This window comes from Coffea eugenioides, unplaced genomic scaffold (assembly GCF_003713205.1).
Source record: "Coffea eugenioides isolate CCC68of unplaced genomic scaffold, Ceug_1.0 ScVebR1_1884;HRSCAF=2817, whole genome shotgun sequence".
In the NCBI taxonomy this organism is placed as follows: domain Eukaryota; kingdom Viridiplantae; phylum Streptophyta; class Magnoliopsida; order Gentianales; family Rubiaceae; genus Coffea; species Coffea eugenioides.
In genome coordinates, this window is record NW_020862320.1 from 5,161 (window position 1) to 21,325 (window position 16,165).

The following is a 16,165-nucleotide window of genomic DNA, read 5'->3' on the forward strand; positions in this document are numbered from 1 at the left end:
AGTTTCGACCGAATTCTAACTTATATAACTTTATGAAAGAAGACTTGAATATCCTAAACGATTCAAGTGATATTCGTTCTCAAATCCTTACTCAAGTCGCACATACATCTACCTAGCCCTCGAGTGTAAATTTGGGCAGCACGCCCTTTGTGTTTACCTATTTTCCAGCCATTTATGGCTTCATTATTTTTCTCAATTCAGTCCCAAACCACACACAAGCATTGTTACCAACATAACCCTTCAATCAAGCTCCACAATCATCCAGTTAAATCACAAGTCTAACAAAACAACCAAAAATTAGTTTTGAGGACAAAAGCTAAACAACAGATTTGACATCTTAGAGCATTTTAGTCACAATTGAAGCTACGTTTATCAGATTGGGGTACACTTTATACCGTTTCGAAGCTAAGACAAAGGGTTATAACTTTCATGAAGACAACTCAACCCAGTTCATAGTTGATCCAGGTCGAATTTACAAAGTTCATTGTCAATCTGGTTGTCAGCACTGGATTCAAATGGCAATAACTCAGGCTACACAATTCTGTTTGAGGCAGTTTTAGATGCGTTGGAAAGCTGAAACATAGGGCTAAAAGTTTTGTGTTTTGGCCAAAGGCTGATTTGATACGGATTAAGGTGAAAAATGAAGACCAAATTGTGAAATCACAAAACTGTTCGCGAAATAAGGCTTTTGGCAGTCAGGGATATTCCAATCATTTTACATGATACAGTGCTACGATTGCACTGAAATTTTATAGGTAACTATATAAAATCATTTCCTACAACTTTCATGTTTTGACCTAAGCTTGATTCGGCCTCTAACATGGACGAATTACACTGGTTAGAACAGAGCAGATTCCACTATCAAAGCTGGAAATTCAACTTTTAAGGCTAAAAATCACAATCAAGCCACTAATCATCTCACAAATTCCATATCCAAACCCATTACCAATATTTGAAAGTTAAACAACATATTCAAGGCTTAAAATTATCAAACCCTAGCTGAAATTTCATGAATCACCACCAAAACTACAAAATCTTCCATAAAACCTACTACAAACAAGCATAATCTCATTCAAGTGCAAGATTAAAAAAATAAAGTAGCTTCTTGCCGAAAGTACCTTCAAACCTCAAGAAAGATGGAAGCTTAGTGCTTTTCCTTCAAAAATCTCTCCACTCAAGTCCTTAATCTTCCCTAGTGAACCACTTTTATGGAGTATTTTGCAAGCTTGTGGATTGAAACTCAAGATTCAAGCATGAATTTGGGGTTGAAGATGAACTTTTCTCTCCTATTTTTCCTCTCACACTCACGGCCAAGATGGAGAAAAAGTGCAGGAATTTTTGGTCCAAAACAAAGTTAAGAAGATAGGAAAGTTTGTTGATCAAACTTGGTTGGCCAACACTTGTCAAGCCGTCATTGGTCCTCTTGTTTTTTTTTCTTTCTTCCTTTTCTTTTGGTAAAAAATGGTGGCTGTTTTATAGGATATTTTAGGGGTGATTAGCTTAAATAAAAGCAAGGTGATTAAGGTAATAAAGTAGTGTTCAAGTGGTGTACTCACTCGGTGACAAACGGCACATGTCGGTTCACACCGTTTTTCCTTAACTCACACGTACTAGGATTTTCAATTATAATTCACTAACTTATTATTATTACTTCTAATCACACATTTTTTCTTATCTAAAACTCACTCTTAATCACCAAATTTAGTACACACTCCGTATCGATTATTCACACTACCAAAAACCGTAAAACCCCGTAGAAACTCTAATTTGCCCTAACGATGAAAGTAAAGGGAAAATTCTTAATTCTATTCTTTATTCCAACTATTGAGGGAGTAAATAAATAGTAAAAAAATATTATAAAGTAATTTAATCAAAATAAGAGGGAATTTTAAGAAAACATGAGCGAATTTTCCAGTCATCACAATTAGAAAATAGACTCGAAGCACTAACAAGCTTTAGAGACATCTTTATGAAATTCAGCTCATAGATTAGTCAAATTTCAGTTTAAAACTCCCTACTATCACAAGTGTAAAAGCAGAACAGTCATGATTTTCAAGAAAATTTGCAGATTTGCTGGTCTTTAAAGATATTGAACCTGTGACGATCCCACCTCTCCCTAGGGCGTATCCTAGGGTTTAGCGGACCGCCTGCCCAGCTCTCGCCAGGACTCACTCACTCACATCAGGTAAATAGGGTGCAACCTCAAGAATAAAAGAAATAACAGTTCCCAAGTTTGGAACATACAAATACCTTCATTTCTATCTCAAACATCCATACAATTCCAAATATATCAAAAGATTTAAGTTCTCAATAAATTCAACCCTAATTGAGCGACTAATACGAATACAATTGCAAAATTTCCAAAAACTAGACTATGCTAGCCTATACCAGTCTCACACCTCGCTCGTATCTCCTGTAAAGAAAACAAATGGCGTGGAACGAGCTAAAAACCCAGTGAAGTTCCAAATAGCAAGTTGACCATTATTTAAAAGTACAAGTATCAACGTAACAAAATAGCGAGCAGAACAAGTTCATAAAAGAGAGCAATAACACTTCAACTAGCAAATCTCAAAATGAGCGAGTGTAAAGTTTTTCAAAAGAAACAATAACCCAATAAGCAATAATCATTTCAAAATATAAGGATACGGATGGCTCTCAAGAGCCAAGTTCCCGTTGCTTCACCAGAGCTTGATCAAGTAGTAGTTGACACTCCGTCAACTTTCAAGTAAAGTAACCAGTCTAGTAGAGCACCACTTAGCTACAATTTCCGTCCACCATCCAAACCCCCTACTGGGCCCAAAATCCTCAATAAACACTGGTGGTACTACTCGAACATACCGATTAGTCGAGGAGATAACACTCCACTCGACAACACTAGATACCCATGGTTCGTTATCTAATCGACCAAGCCACTGCCGGCTCGACTCGATTAACTAGCCATTGGGGTTTGGGTCCCCAAAAAGTTGATGAGATAACACTCCAATCAACTGAATCAAGATAAAAGTACGGAGACGGGAAGGAGAGGCACCTCCCACTCGGATTGAGTGTGGTACATGCAGCCGCTCAGCACTTACAAGCACAAGTACAAATACAAGTATATCAAGTCAATTGCAACAATAAACGAGTACATATCACATTAGGGCAAGTGCGATAAAGTACACCCTTGCCCGACCATACCAATCACATATCATTCGATCACTTTGGTCAAGTATTGGAAACAAGTGTCAAGTTCAATCAAGTATTTGGAAGCACTCACGAAAGATTTAGTGCTTGTCAAAAATCACGTTCAGGTATAACTCCTTGGTGGGAGTCCAAATCTGTGATACAATATCATTTAAAAGCTTGAAATCAACTAAGGTTTGAAACTTAAGCGTTTCGCTTCAAGAAGATCAAGTAAATAAAACTCATTTAGATAGGGTTCATGTTACGTATCAAACTCTAGAAAATTCATGCTCACTTTTTTGGTATTGCTTAAGAAGCAACTAAAACTTTGGAACTCACATTTGAGTCTAAAAGACGAGAAAAGCATATTTCGAGTGGTCACTACTTTCATTTTTCCAAGGGTACGAGTTTCAGCCAAATTCCAACTTATATACCTCTACGAAAGAAGATTCGAAAACCCTAGACAATTCAAGTCCAATTCCTTCTCAAATCTTCGCTCAAGTTGCGAGTACATGCGCCTAACTCTCGAGTGAAAATTTGGGCGGCATGCCCTTTGTATTTAGCTAATTTTCAGCCATTTATGGCTTCATTATTTTCCTCAATTCAGCCCAAAATCACACACAAGCAATGTTACCACCATAGCCCTTCAATTAGGCTCCAAAATCATCCAATTACAACACAAGTCTAATAATGCAACCGGAAATCAGTTTTGAAGACAAAAGGCTAAACAGCAGATTTGACATCTTATAGCATTTTGGTCACAACTGGAGTTAAATTTATCGGATTGGGGTACACTTTATACCGTTTTGAAGCTAAGACAAAGGGTTACAACTTTCATGAAGACAACTCAACCCATTTCATAGTTGATCTAAGTCGAATTTGCAGATTACAAAACCAGAAGTTCATTGTTAGTCTGGTTGTCAGCACTGGATTCAAATGGCAATAACTCAGGCTACACAATTCTGATTGAGGCATTTTCAGATGCATTGGAAATCTAAAATATAGAGATAAAATTTTCATGTTTTAGTCAATGGCTGATTTGATACAAATCAAAGTGAAAAACGAAGCCAGAAAGGTGAAATCTCAAAACTGTCCGCGAAGTAAGGCATTTGGCAGTCAGGGGTATTTCGATCATTTCACATGATACAGTGCTCCGATTGAGCTGAAATTTTACAAGAAACTATATAACACCATTTCCTACAACTTTCATATTTTGACCTAAGCCTAATCCAGCCTCTAACATAGACGAATGAAGCAGGTCAGAAGCAGGGCAGTTCAATCTTAAAGCTGGAAATTTGATGAATTCAAGGTTTAAAATTCTCATTCATTTCTTGAACCACTACTTCAACTTCCTATACAAGCTTATCATCATCATATGATATACAAACAACAAGAAACACAACTGAACAACTTAAACCCTAGCTCAAAAATCCACCATATCCATCAAAACTACTTAAATAACCATCATTAGCCAAGAGTAGGAGTTGCTATACAAACTTAAACAAGATTAAGGGAGAGAAATAAGAAAGACAGCCATAATACCTCACCAAGATGCTTGCAAGAGAAATCCACCACCTTTCCTTCCAAAACTTTAACACACAAAGCTTCCTAGGTTCCTAAGTAAGAGTTTAATCGGTTTAGATTTTGAGATTCAACTCAAACAAGGCTAAATCAAGATGTAGCTGGAGGTTTCTTCCCTCTTGTTTTCCTCTCCCAAAAATTTCAGCCAAGCCAAGCTAGAAATGAAGAAAATTTAGCCAACAAGAGAGATAAGAAGAAAGAAATGGTCTTGGTCAGCAACTCTTGGATCTTTGACACTTGTCAAAGCCAAGTTTTCTCTCTTTTTTTCTCTTTTCTTTCCTTTTTCTTAGTCAACAAAGATGGCTGGATTAAGGGGTAATTTAGGGCTGATTAGCTCAAATAAAAACAAGGGGATTAGGGTAAGAAAGTATGGTCAAACGATGTACTTAACCGGTAACAAACAGTGCACGTCGGTTCAAGCCGTTTTTTCCTAACTCGCCCGTACTTGTGTTTTTACTTATGGTTCACTAGCTTATTATTATCACTTCTAATCACACACTTTTTCTTACCTAATACTCATTCTTATCCACCAAATTTAGTACACACACCTCACCAAGTGATCACACTACCAAAATGCACCAAAAACCCTAGTATGCACAAAAAAAACCCTAGCTTATGCCATCCCTTTAGAAAAATCATAACTTGAGTTATAAATGTCAAACATTCATACAATTTGGCCTGTTAAAAACTAGACTTCAAATACTAATAATCTTTAGAAGACACCTCAAAGAAAGTTCATAAGTTGGTCCAAATTTGAGCCATAAGCTACTACAACATTCCTATTGTTACTTGTGCAGGGCAGAATTTTCAGTCAACTTTGCCAATTTTCTGGAATTTATAGAAATTGAATCAAACTCTGAATTTTCCACCGTAGGAAGCCCTATGAGTCTAGTTTCAAACGCAACAAACGGAACTCAATTCCGACCTTCCTATACGAAGTTATAGCCAATTTCCCAAAGCTGCGCAGAGCCTCCTGCGAAAATTTTTAAATTTTCTAACAACTTGAGAATATGAAACTTTTCTTAACAAAATTCACTCTCTTGGCTCAAATTCAACCATTAAAGCAACCAAGAATCACAGGTAAGTGAGTTCACATAAGGGTTATAAAGACAAGTGAAATTTCGGGGTCTCACAGAACCATACCCTAAATTTTATCTCATTGGAAGCTCTATGAGCCTAGTTTCTAACGCAATAAACAGAATTCAATTCCGACATTCCTATATGAAGTTATAGCAAATTTCTCAAAGTTGCACAGAGCTTCCTGCGAAAATTTTCAGATTGTTAATAACTTAAGAAAATGAAACTTTCACTAACAAAATCTCACTCACTTGTCTCAAATTCAACATATAATTGAAGGATAACATGTATAAAGCAAGAATTAACCAAGAATCACCATAAAATTGCAAAAAAATAGGTTCAAAACCTCCTTCCCTGTTTTCGGCCAGCAAGCAGAAGAAATTTTTCCAAACATTCCTCCAACCAATTTCCCAAGTTCAACCAAACCTACCAAGCAAATCCATAAGGTGTTATCACCTACATAACAAGAGATATCTATAGCCAAAATCTCAACAAGAAAACCACCATACTTGCATATAGTATCCAAAACCTAAGAACTCAAACATCAAGTTCTAGAATCATCAACTTGGAAAACTTTCAAGATTCACCACAAGATTCACTTATCTTAAACATAAGACAAAAAAAGAAGGATGATCTAATATTCTTACCTCTTTTGCTTTCCAAACCAAGATGAAACTCACCCCACAATCCACCAACTCTTCTTCCCTTCCAAGCTCAAGCCAAGTTTGATGGATAAACCAAGTTCTCCCTTTCCTTTTCCCACAAAATGGAAGCTAGATTGGATGAATTTTTCCTTTATTTTTTTCCCTCAAGATTCTACTCTCTCTCTCTCTTTTCTCGTGTTTTTCCTCCAAAAATCAGTCAAGGCAAGAAGGAAGGAAATTGTGATCTTGAATGGAAGCATAGTGAAGATAAGAAGAAGGCTTGGTCAAGCTCTTGGTCAACTTTGGTTGGCTCCTTAACAAATGGCAAGAAAATAAGAGATATCTATCTTTTATCTCTCTTAAGCACTCAAATATCTATTACTCCTCCAATCATCACTTAACACCGCTTATCACATAAATCCTTTTGCACAAAACTCCTTCTAATCCTCCAAATTAATTGTACATACCTCACTAGTTGGTCACACTAGTATAATACACTATGAAACTAAACATGCACCAAATTAAATATGCACTAAGTTAAATAAGGTAATAGGGTAAAAAGTGTGATTCAACCAGTAAAGTAACCAAGAATTTAAGGTAAGTAAGTTCAAATAAGAGCTATAAAGACAAGTAAAATTTCGAGGCCTCACAACATTGAAGTCCAATTCAGTCAAATTGCAAATGCCATTAACTCTAGGAACCAAAGGGAGTTGTCAAGTAAAATCGAAATCAAACCTAGGGAACATTGCAAAGCAATTACCCTCCAGAGCGGTAGATAATTAGATGGCCCCTCTAGTGCTGAGCATGAGAGAGAAGAAAGTGAGAACTCAAGTGATGATCAAAGGGTAAGTGTGGGGGAGAAGGTAAGGAGAAAATTGTAGATAATGTAGAATCACCACTCAAACCAATGTGCTAGTACCTCCGATATCATTCCCTCAAAGACTCAACCAAATTAGATTGCACAAGGAGTTTGAAAATTTTGTGAAAATGTTTAAATAATTGCATATTAACATTCCTTTTACAGATGCTATTGCTCAAATTTCATCCTATGCTAAGTTTCTAATGGAGATCATGTCAAAGAAAAGGCATTTGGAGGACCATGAAACCATAGCATTGATGGAGGAATATGGTGCATTGATATAAAAAAAAGTCCCTCCAAAGTTGAAGGAGATGGGTAGTTTCTCTATTCCTTGCACTATTGGTAACATAAATTTTTCAAGTGCTCTATGTCATTTGGGTGCAAATGTTTAATTAAAGGAGTGATTGATTCAAAGATGATGTGTTCGGAAAAGCAATTTGCTAAGCATTTTTTGGTCTCAATGGCTATCCTACTTTTTTTTATTACACCATCAAGTGAATTCCTACTAGACCTAATCACGCTTAAGTTCACTTAGATTAAGTGAATTAAAGCGTACTAGCATTTCCTTGCAAGTAACGGACAAGTTGGTAAATTATCCTTTTGGTATGCTTGAAAATGTGTTAATAAAGTTTAAGAAATTCATTATTCCTATTGATTTTGTTATTCTTGACATGGAAGAAAATGTTAATATGCCACTTATACTTGGTAGACCTTTCTTAACTATCATCGGTGCCATTATTGATGTTAAACAAAGAAAGCTTAAGTTCTAAGTATGTGAAGATGAAATCGAGTTTAATTCACATGAACTTGAAAAGTTTGAATTTCAACTAAAAATCTAAAACGTGATTGAGCAGGCAGGAGTAGACATTAAATTCAAAGCTTTCATTCCTTCAATGTAAAAATCAAAGCTCGATTTTACATGCCACAATAGCTAACCATTACTATTGCAGTTGTTCGTGTACGTAGTCTAGAATAAGCATTGTATGCTAGACGGTGGGCCACTAAGAAAGCCTTATTTGATCCCTGTCATAATAAAGCCTAGTGATTTACTTGTCCAAAAACTGGAGCTGAATAGATATTCGGATCCATTAAACTTGTTTCATTTCCACCAGCAATTTTGTATGATCTTTTTCCATTCCACCCACTCCAAGGCCCATGCAACGTGTGAGAAATTCTTAGACAAGATTCATTACAATTAGAAAAGGATTTATTGTGATTGTTACCTATGTAGACTGAGTATCATCTACAATTTTTACTGCTGCTTCCTTCTAGACCTACTCCATGTAACATTCACAAAGTAATGAACTAGTGGATTCTAAACTCCTTGAGAAGCACCATATGATGATGCACCAACCTGGCATCTTGAGTCACCCATGTTGTCATTGTATTGAACACTGGTGACTTGGCTTTGGATTCTTAATACATCTATTTGTTTTCTTCTTGATCTTGGGTTTGTACAATGAATTGCTTCAACTCCTGAACTGCCATATGCATTATAACCGCACAAGTTACGGGGACATGTCTTTTGTTGTGGCCATCACGCAACCAATGATTAGGGAAAAAATGAATGGAATTACACCTAATGCATTGATAATCTAATTTATGATTTTCAATTACTGCTATGTATAAAACGACAACTAACCCTCAGTTTCCACACTTAGTAACTTTGCTCTTGCTACTTTGAACATGATCACCTTTAGCTCTTGTCCTCTCGAGGTCCTTCACATAACATTTCCTTAAATGTGCTCCATCCGAATCTACGACCGATCTTCCATTTGTGCCACAGTCAAACCACACTCCACCCAAGCTCTCCTCTAGGTATTAATCTCATTTTTAGCATTACTTGCACGAGTAAATCCATCGTCCACATAGGATGCAAAGAAACACTTTAGTTCTTGTCCTCTCGAGGTTCTTCACATAACATTTCCTTAAATGTGCTTCATCCGAGTCTACGACCGATCTTCCATTTGTGCCACAGTCAAACCACACTCCACCCAAGCTCTCCTCTAGGTATTAGTCCCATTTGTAGCATTACTTGCACGAGCAAATCCATCGTCCATATAGGATGCAAAGAAACACATTTCCTTGCAAATTGATGTCAAAGTTCCAAATCTTGCGGTTTGACCCAATTCAGTACATCTCTGGAAGAACTTCATTTTCCACCTCCTCTTTACCCTCGCATGTCCATCTTTTCAAGATGCAAGATTTTGGTATTGATTGCATATTTTTTTATCAACATTACACAGAATATGTGTGCACATGGTAGCCCTCTCCATTCCATTTTCTTGCATGAGCACTTCAATGATTGGGTCCTCCTATTGATATGCACTGTCCATGTTCTGTCATCCGCATGCTTGTTGTGGAAAAATACACAGCCATTTCAAGTTTACTTCCATTTATAATAATCATAGAGGCTTTGTCTGTTTAGGTTCTTCTTCAACTGAAAGAAAAGATTTCAAGTATAGACTTCTGATGCATGCTTCTCCAAGCTTCATAGTTTAGTTGCCAAGACCACTGTTATACAATGTTTTTAAACTCGGACCGGCCAGTGAACCGGAGAGGTGGCCGATTCACGGTCCGACCGGTCGGACCGGTTGGACCGGCCGGTTCAACGGTTCTCTGTTTTTTTTTTTTTTTTTAGTGTTAAGTACTAAGCAGGTTTCATTCTACACTTGAACTTTACCAACATAACTTAATTTAAGTTATGATAATAATAAATTTTCTAAAAGTTATACATAAAAACATGGAATGATAAATATAATTAAAATATCATAATTCACCACAAGTTTTCATAAATTCATTATAAACATAAATAGATACAATCCAAATGTTCACCAATTATCACAAATAAAAACACAAAAAATAAATAAATTAAATATTGAAATTCTTTTACAACCCTTAAAAAAATCCATGAAAGAGTTCAAGTTAAGACAAACCATTTGAATAGCAAACTTTTATCAGTGGCATAATAAGCAACCACACCACCTTCACAATTTCATCAACTTAAGCTGAAAAAGTTAAAATTTTATTATAAAAATATAAATCTAATTGCTCAAACTCAAAAAAACTAAAAATTTTTGAAAAACAAATATACAGTTAAACACATAAAAAATTAATTGCTACTAAACATTACTAATTAACATGTTATATTAAATTCAATGATCCTATACCATTAATTATTTTAAATTCAATTATCAATAGCTTCGATTATGTGCCAACTACCATATTTTTGACCAGCCCAATGTTATCATTTGTAATTCCTACCCAATTCCTACACAGATGTGCACTACTTTTGCAAAAATTTCATCCTTAATTAATCAAATAAAAATAAAACAAAAATGAGGGAAACATATGAAAATTGAGGGGAAAAAGAAGAAAATGCAAAAAAATCAACTAAAGATAATAATATAGAAGAAAAAACCTTGAAAAGAAAAAAATTAAACTTACCAAGATGTTGGAAAACAACAAAAGTTGAAATTTTCAACTTGTTTACAATCTGTTAAAGATAATAACCTGATAATAATGGTGAAGACTTGAGAAAATCTTGTTGTGGATATTTGGGTTAAAAATGGATAAGAAGAAAAAATTGAAAAAAAAAATAAGAGAAGAACTTGATGTTTTAATATATTTTTTAGTCAAGTAGAATTCTCAACAAACTTAACTACAGTCTAGCGGTAAGATTGTCATATGCAAACTTGGAGACCCAGGTTCGAATCATAGCTAAACCATTATTGATATTTTGTTGAAGAATTTAAAAAATCGCCGGTTCACGGTTCTAAACGGTTCACACGGTTCGTCCGGTTCGTCCGGGTTTCAACGGTTCTCCATGAACTTCCGGCTTTAGCATTAGACCGGACCGGTGACATGGCCGGTTCGCGGTCCAACCGGTCGAACCGGCCGGTCCGGTCCGGTTCTGAAAACATTGCTGTTATATCTTCTGTCTCAAGAATTGCCTTGGCTCTCATGTGCTTGAAGTGAGCCAACTCATGTGCCTCAAAGGTCACAACCAGAGGCCTTGATCTGGTCGAGGCTAGATCTGGGGAGTGGGGGGGGGGGGAGGGACGGGGGGTTGGCGGGAAAGGGAAGGGAAGGAGGAAGAAGGAAGGGGAAGAGGGGAGGAGAAAGGAAGGGGAGGAGAGAGGAGGAGGAAAGGATGATGGTTGTGGTGGATGGTGATGGTGATGATGGGTGACGGTGATGCGTGGAAGAAAAAAAATGTTGTAGAATTTATTTTTTATATTTAGGAGTTTTTTTTCATATATTGTTTGGATGAAATATTTTTGGAGTTGATTTTGTTCGTATATTATTATAGTAATGTATTTGAAAAACTAAATTTTGAAAAATAGGCCAATCGATATGGAGCTAAAATTATTCAAACTTAAATTACCCGTACAGCTCAAGTCTAAGTCTGCTGCGGATTTAGCAGCCAATCAACCTACCGTAACTTGCACTTCCAAAATCATTTGTCATTAGAAGGTAAAATCAAATTTAACAAAATTAACCTATACATTCAACTTTTTTACAAATCAGATAGCAGTAATGAACTGAGAATGTCATGTAATGCATGCTCTGGAGTCTAGACACGAACTCTGTTAAAGCACTAGTAACATCTTGTCCTGGATTGGCAGTAAAAATTGAAATATGGGAACCATAAAAGGTAAAATTGGAATATAAAAAAGCATACATAACATATAGTTGAGTTCGGATCCATAAGGAATTAAAAAACTGATCTAGGAAACGAAGCATTGGAACTAACCCCATTCCATATATTTACTGTTGCGTATTTGGATTCAGACAATCTTCTTGCATATATTCTGTAACAAGAATCACTTTCTTACACTTACAAACCCTGCCATCAATTCAATGCCTAATAGATAATACGACTGCAATGCTGAAGAGAACCAGAAGTCCAAAATTACCCCCTGGTAGAATCGTTATCCTGTTCAAAGAAACCTTAAACTTCAGAAACATTCTATCCAATTCCCAAGAGATGCTGACCGGAGGAATCGGAAAAACTGATTAGCTACATATCTAAAGCAACAAATAACTTTTATTCGGTGACTGTGCTTACAGTAAAACTTAGGAAAGCTTTTGTCTTTTGCATCATTCTTAATGACGTATTTTAATGCTTCACGTGTAATTATCTTTATTAGATTTCAGAAGTAGACAATTTCAGTCCATTAACCAGAAGACATGTAATTCTGGCGTGATAGCGAAAGATAGATAAATGAAAAGGAAATGTGTAACATGGAACGGCAATAAACATCCTTGGGATGGTTCATAACAAAATGTAGCAAACAAGTGTATTCTTTAATCTGTTCTAGATCATTGGGACAAAAAAAAAATTCCAGCTTACCTGCGTTTTGTTTGCTGCTGGTAAACATGCATCATTACCGGAGGGAGGACGCCAAAAAGAAAACAATTGGCATATATCCCAGCATAGTCAAGAGCTCTGGAAAATGTAGAGGGAAATAAGGCAGCAATTAGAACAGGAAGACCAAGTACAAAAGGCATCACAAATCTTCTCAATGAATTCCACACACAGGCTGAATTAAATTTGGAACCAGAATGGACATTAAGACCACTGTAAGATATTCTGCCTGTATTTCCTGGGCCTTGTGCATATGTGAATGTCATCTGCCCAATTTTTCCAACTTCATTTTGAAATCCTTGAGGTCCCTGGCTTCTCATTTGCCTTGAATTAGATTTAGCAAAGATGAACTCTAGCGTATCGGCAAGCTGTTTAGGAAAGCTAACAGCATAACCAATTAAGCTAGTTGCCAGCGCTGAAAATGCAAAGGCTTGAACGGCTGATAAAGCAGAAGGGTTTACTGAAAGCAAAAGTGAAATGGGATCCTTAATTGACGATGTATTGTTTGTACCAGCAAGCCCCAATACTATAGTATTCCATGATAGAACCATAAGCAATGGAATAGTTCCACCAAATAGTATTGCTTTTCGAGCGTCATGTATAGTGTTCCCAGCAATTTTACAAATAAAAGGAGTGATGACATGAAACCCCAGTGTTAGAACAGCAATGGGTATAGCTGGCAAAACTAAAGAAATCTCCCATGAAGCATACACAAAGGAAACTAAGATATTATTTCGCCCAACAAGGAAACCAATTCCAACAAGTGCTATTATGGAGAAAAGCATCATGATGCATAGAAATCTATTAGCCGAGTCAATGGCCTTAAATGGGAATAACCACAGAGTTAGTCCTACCATAGATGGAAACAACCCATTTGCAATTATAGGATTTAACCATGGGAAGCACTGAGAGACTATAGCACCAATGCCTGACACACAAGCCACTAACAAAGAAAAGCTCAAGGATGCATAAACCAAAGCAACAAAAGTACCAAGACTACTTCCCAATGTCTTCCTAGCAAGGCCCGTGAAGCTAACTTCAGCAACACTATCTTGTTTCATTACTGCAAAGCTGAGCTCTGCAACAAGAATAACAGAAGAAATAACGTAGAGCCAAGAGAGGATTAGGGCAAATGTTGATGGAACTGGACCTGATTTTAGGGTTGCTGCAGGTAATCCCAACATTCCAGGCCCTACAGCTGTTCCCACGATTAAACCCACAGCTCCCCAGAAATTCTTCTCAGGGGTTTCTTGGTGAACTTTTTCAAGGCTGTAAGATTTCTCCAGAACACAAGCATCATAACCACCATTCTCCAAACTGACACAGATAGTGGAATTATTCTGATTTTTACACCTTACAGCCAAAGCGAATTGTCGACAGGAATAATCTGTGTGCCATACAAATATTGGGTTCTTGTGCGCTTGAGACATGCATGGGTAGAACCTCCGATTTGTGTAATCTAATAATGACAATTTCAGATTTTGGATGTTTCTTGAGAAACGAAATACGGGTGCGTTCAGCGTCGAAGTAGCATATTGATATGTTAAAATGTTCATTTTCTGGGCCTCTCACCATTACATTCACTTGCTAGTCATTCACCATAATTACAGAAGTTGCAGCGGTGAAGCATCAGGCCTACAGCACAAGAATAAGTTGTTTTTCTCATATTAATCAAAAAATTCCTTTTAGGTTTTAAGTATTTGAGATATTTGAATAGTTGAATACCTTCAATTAGAGGACACAGTTGTCTATTCCACTAGTTCTCCTTACTTCTTTTTTTTTTTTAGAGTGGGGAGACAGGTGTCTAATTATTCACAAAACTGGAACTAAGAAAAAATGGTTTCTTCCATCCAGTCATTTTCTTTGATTGAACTACCAAGATGTCCAATCAAACGCAAAAATCCATCGTATCTGATATCTCTAAAATTTGAAGCCAAATGTTCTCTATTTTCTGTGTTCTACATCCCACTTAGCAACAAAATGAAGCAGTTTGCTTGCAACTGGAACTGCTAGGACATATCTACCTGCAAGCAGCTATCCACTGAAGTAGTGAATAGTCTCCTCTACGTTATTACCACGATTGCATTTCATACCATAGATGACAAGACCAAAAGCAAACACCAACTTTATTGAAAGTTTTTTAATCACGTTCAAGACTAAAAATATCATAATATTTTGGCAAAAAAACTTAGCAGCTTATACTAACTAACCTACTACTAATTCCATAAGGCTATAGTGTCAAAGTATAGAAAACCAGAGGAATAATGTCCACCAATTCTCATCAAGTGAACTAAATCATCTTTATTTCATTCACGAACAACTGATTGAGAACTCAGGCAACTGGAAAAGTTAAAATGACCAAATTCAAAATTCAAAATCTATGAAAACACCAATAAATTTAAAGAGAAAAAGAGAAGAAAAACCCCACAAGAAAGAAAAGGCAGCTTAACTCATCCGGGTTGGACTTGAACATAGTTAGCATTTACCAAACGAAATAATTTAGACCAGTGGTACTATCATTTATCAGCAATTTATCACAACAACATCAACGAAAAAATCACTGCCACAAGGAAAGGAGGACATTTCCAATAGTACTTGAAAGTTCTTTTATCAATGGAGCATGAATTAAGGCATACTTATCAAACTAATAGAAATTAACATAGTTCCTATCGATTTTTTTTATTACCGTAATGTATCCTTGAGAGATATAAACGAACCTGCATTCAGTATGGGTACTTTCATTTTCTATATAAGCCGCCGCCGCCGTCGGTGGAAGTGGAGACGAAAGTGCCCAAAAATGTCAGGGTTAATGGATTCATATGGTGCAGGTTACTACCAGCTGGTCCGCCCCTTTCCTACGGAGGAGTAAATCTCTGTCAAGTAGCATGGAGTTGAAGGACCTGCGAATCCAGCACCTAAATTCGAGGGACGAATGGAGTTGAAGGACCTGGATTCTAGGGATTGGCACGGAGTAGATGGCCAGAAACATCACCAAATTATTTAAAATTGCACTGTTATGGTCATTCAATTTTATTTTTTTTATAAAACACCTATCGTCAACTCTTTAATTGCAATTTTAGTACCAATATTTAGGATAATATCAGTTTTAGTCCTTAATGTTTAAATAAAAGCAAATCTACTTCTAAATGTTTCAATTTCTAAACACAATTTCAATTAAAATTGCACTGTTTTGGCCGTTCAACAATTTTTCCCTAAAAGATCACCGATCTTCAACTCTTTAATTGCAATTTTAGTACCAAATATTAGGATATTGATAGTTTTAGTTCTTAATGTTTAGATAAAAGCAAATATAATTCTAAATGTTTCAATTTCTAAGCACATTTTCAATAATTCAATTTCTGAGCACAATGCACGGTGTAATTTTCAAACTTGCCTACAAATGCCCAGTTATTCAAATTCAAATATTAAATATGAAAAGTTATATAAAGGTGTGTCAATATCTTTGTGGTT

The 16,165-nt window shown here is 36.3% G+C and overlaps 1 protein-coding gene across 3 annotated transcripts; it reads right to left on the reverse strand.

Annotated features, from left to right (window-relative positions):
• Positions 1 to 11,986: 11,986 nt before the first annotated feature.
• LOC113755979 (tyrosine-specific transport protein-like) lies at positions 11,987 to 15,685 on the reverse strand. 3 transcript variants are annotated; one of them, XM_027299810.1, is made up of 4 exons: positions 15,412 to 15,685; positions 13,845 to 14,329; positions 12,680 to 13,772; positions 11,987 to 12,262 (listed from the first exon to the last, which is right to left on the reverse strand). In XM_027299810.1, exons 2-4 carry the CDS (start codon positions 14,248 to 14,250, stop codon positions 12,184 to 12,186), a joined length of 1,578 nt encoding a protein of 525 aa, XP_027155611.1. In that variant the 5' UTR covers positions 14,251 to 14,329; positions 15,412 to 15,685; the 3' UTR covers positions 11,987 to 12,183. The 3 variants fall into 3 exon arrangements, with proteins under 3 accessions (XP_027155611.1, XP_027155610.1, XP_027155609.1); XM_027299809.1 differs by adding an exon at positions 14,420 to 14,735 and having other exon boundaries at positions 12,680 to 14,329; XM_027299808.1 differs by having other exon boundaries at positions 12,680 to 14,329.
• Between the last annotated feature and the right edge of the window lie 480 nt (positions 15,686 to 16,165).

What these genes read in the sequence shown, in the direction of transcription:
- LOC113755979 (XM_027299808.1), bottom strand. Translation starts at nt 14,250, where the DNA reads ATGAACATTTTAACATATCAATATGCTACTTCGACGCTGAACGCACCC. An exon ending in CAGCAGCAAACAAAACGCAG is followed by an intron (nt 12,263 to 12,679) that starts GTAAGCTGGAAT and finishes TTCTTTGAACAG; the next exon opens with GATAACGATTCTACCAGGGG.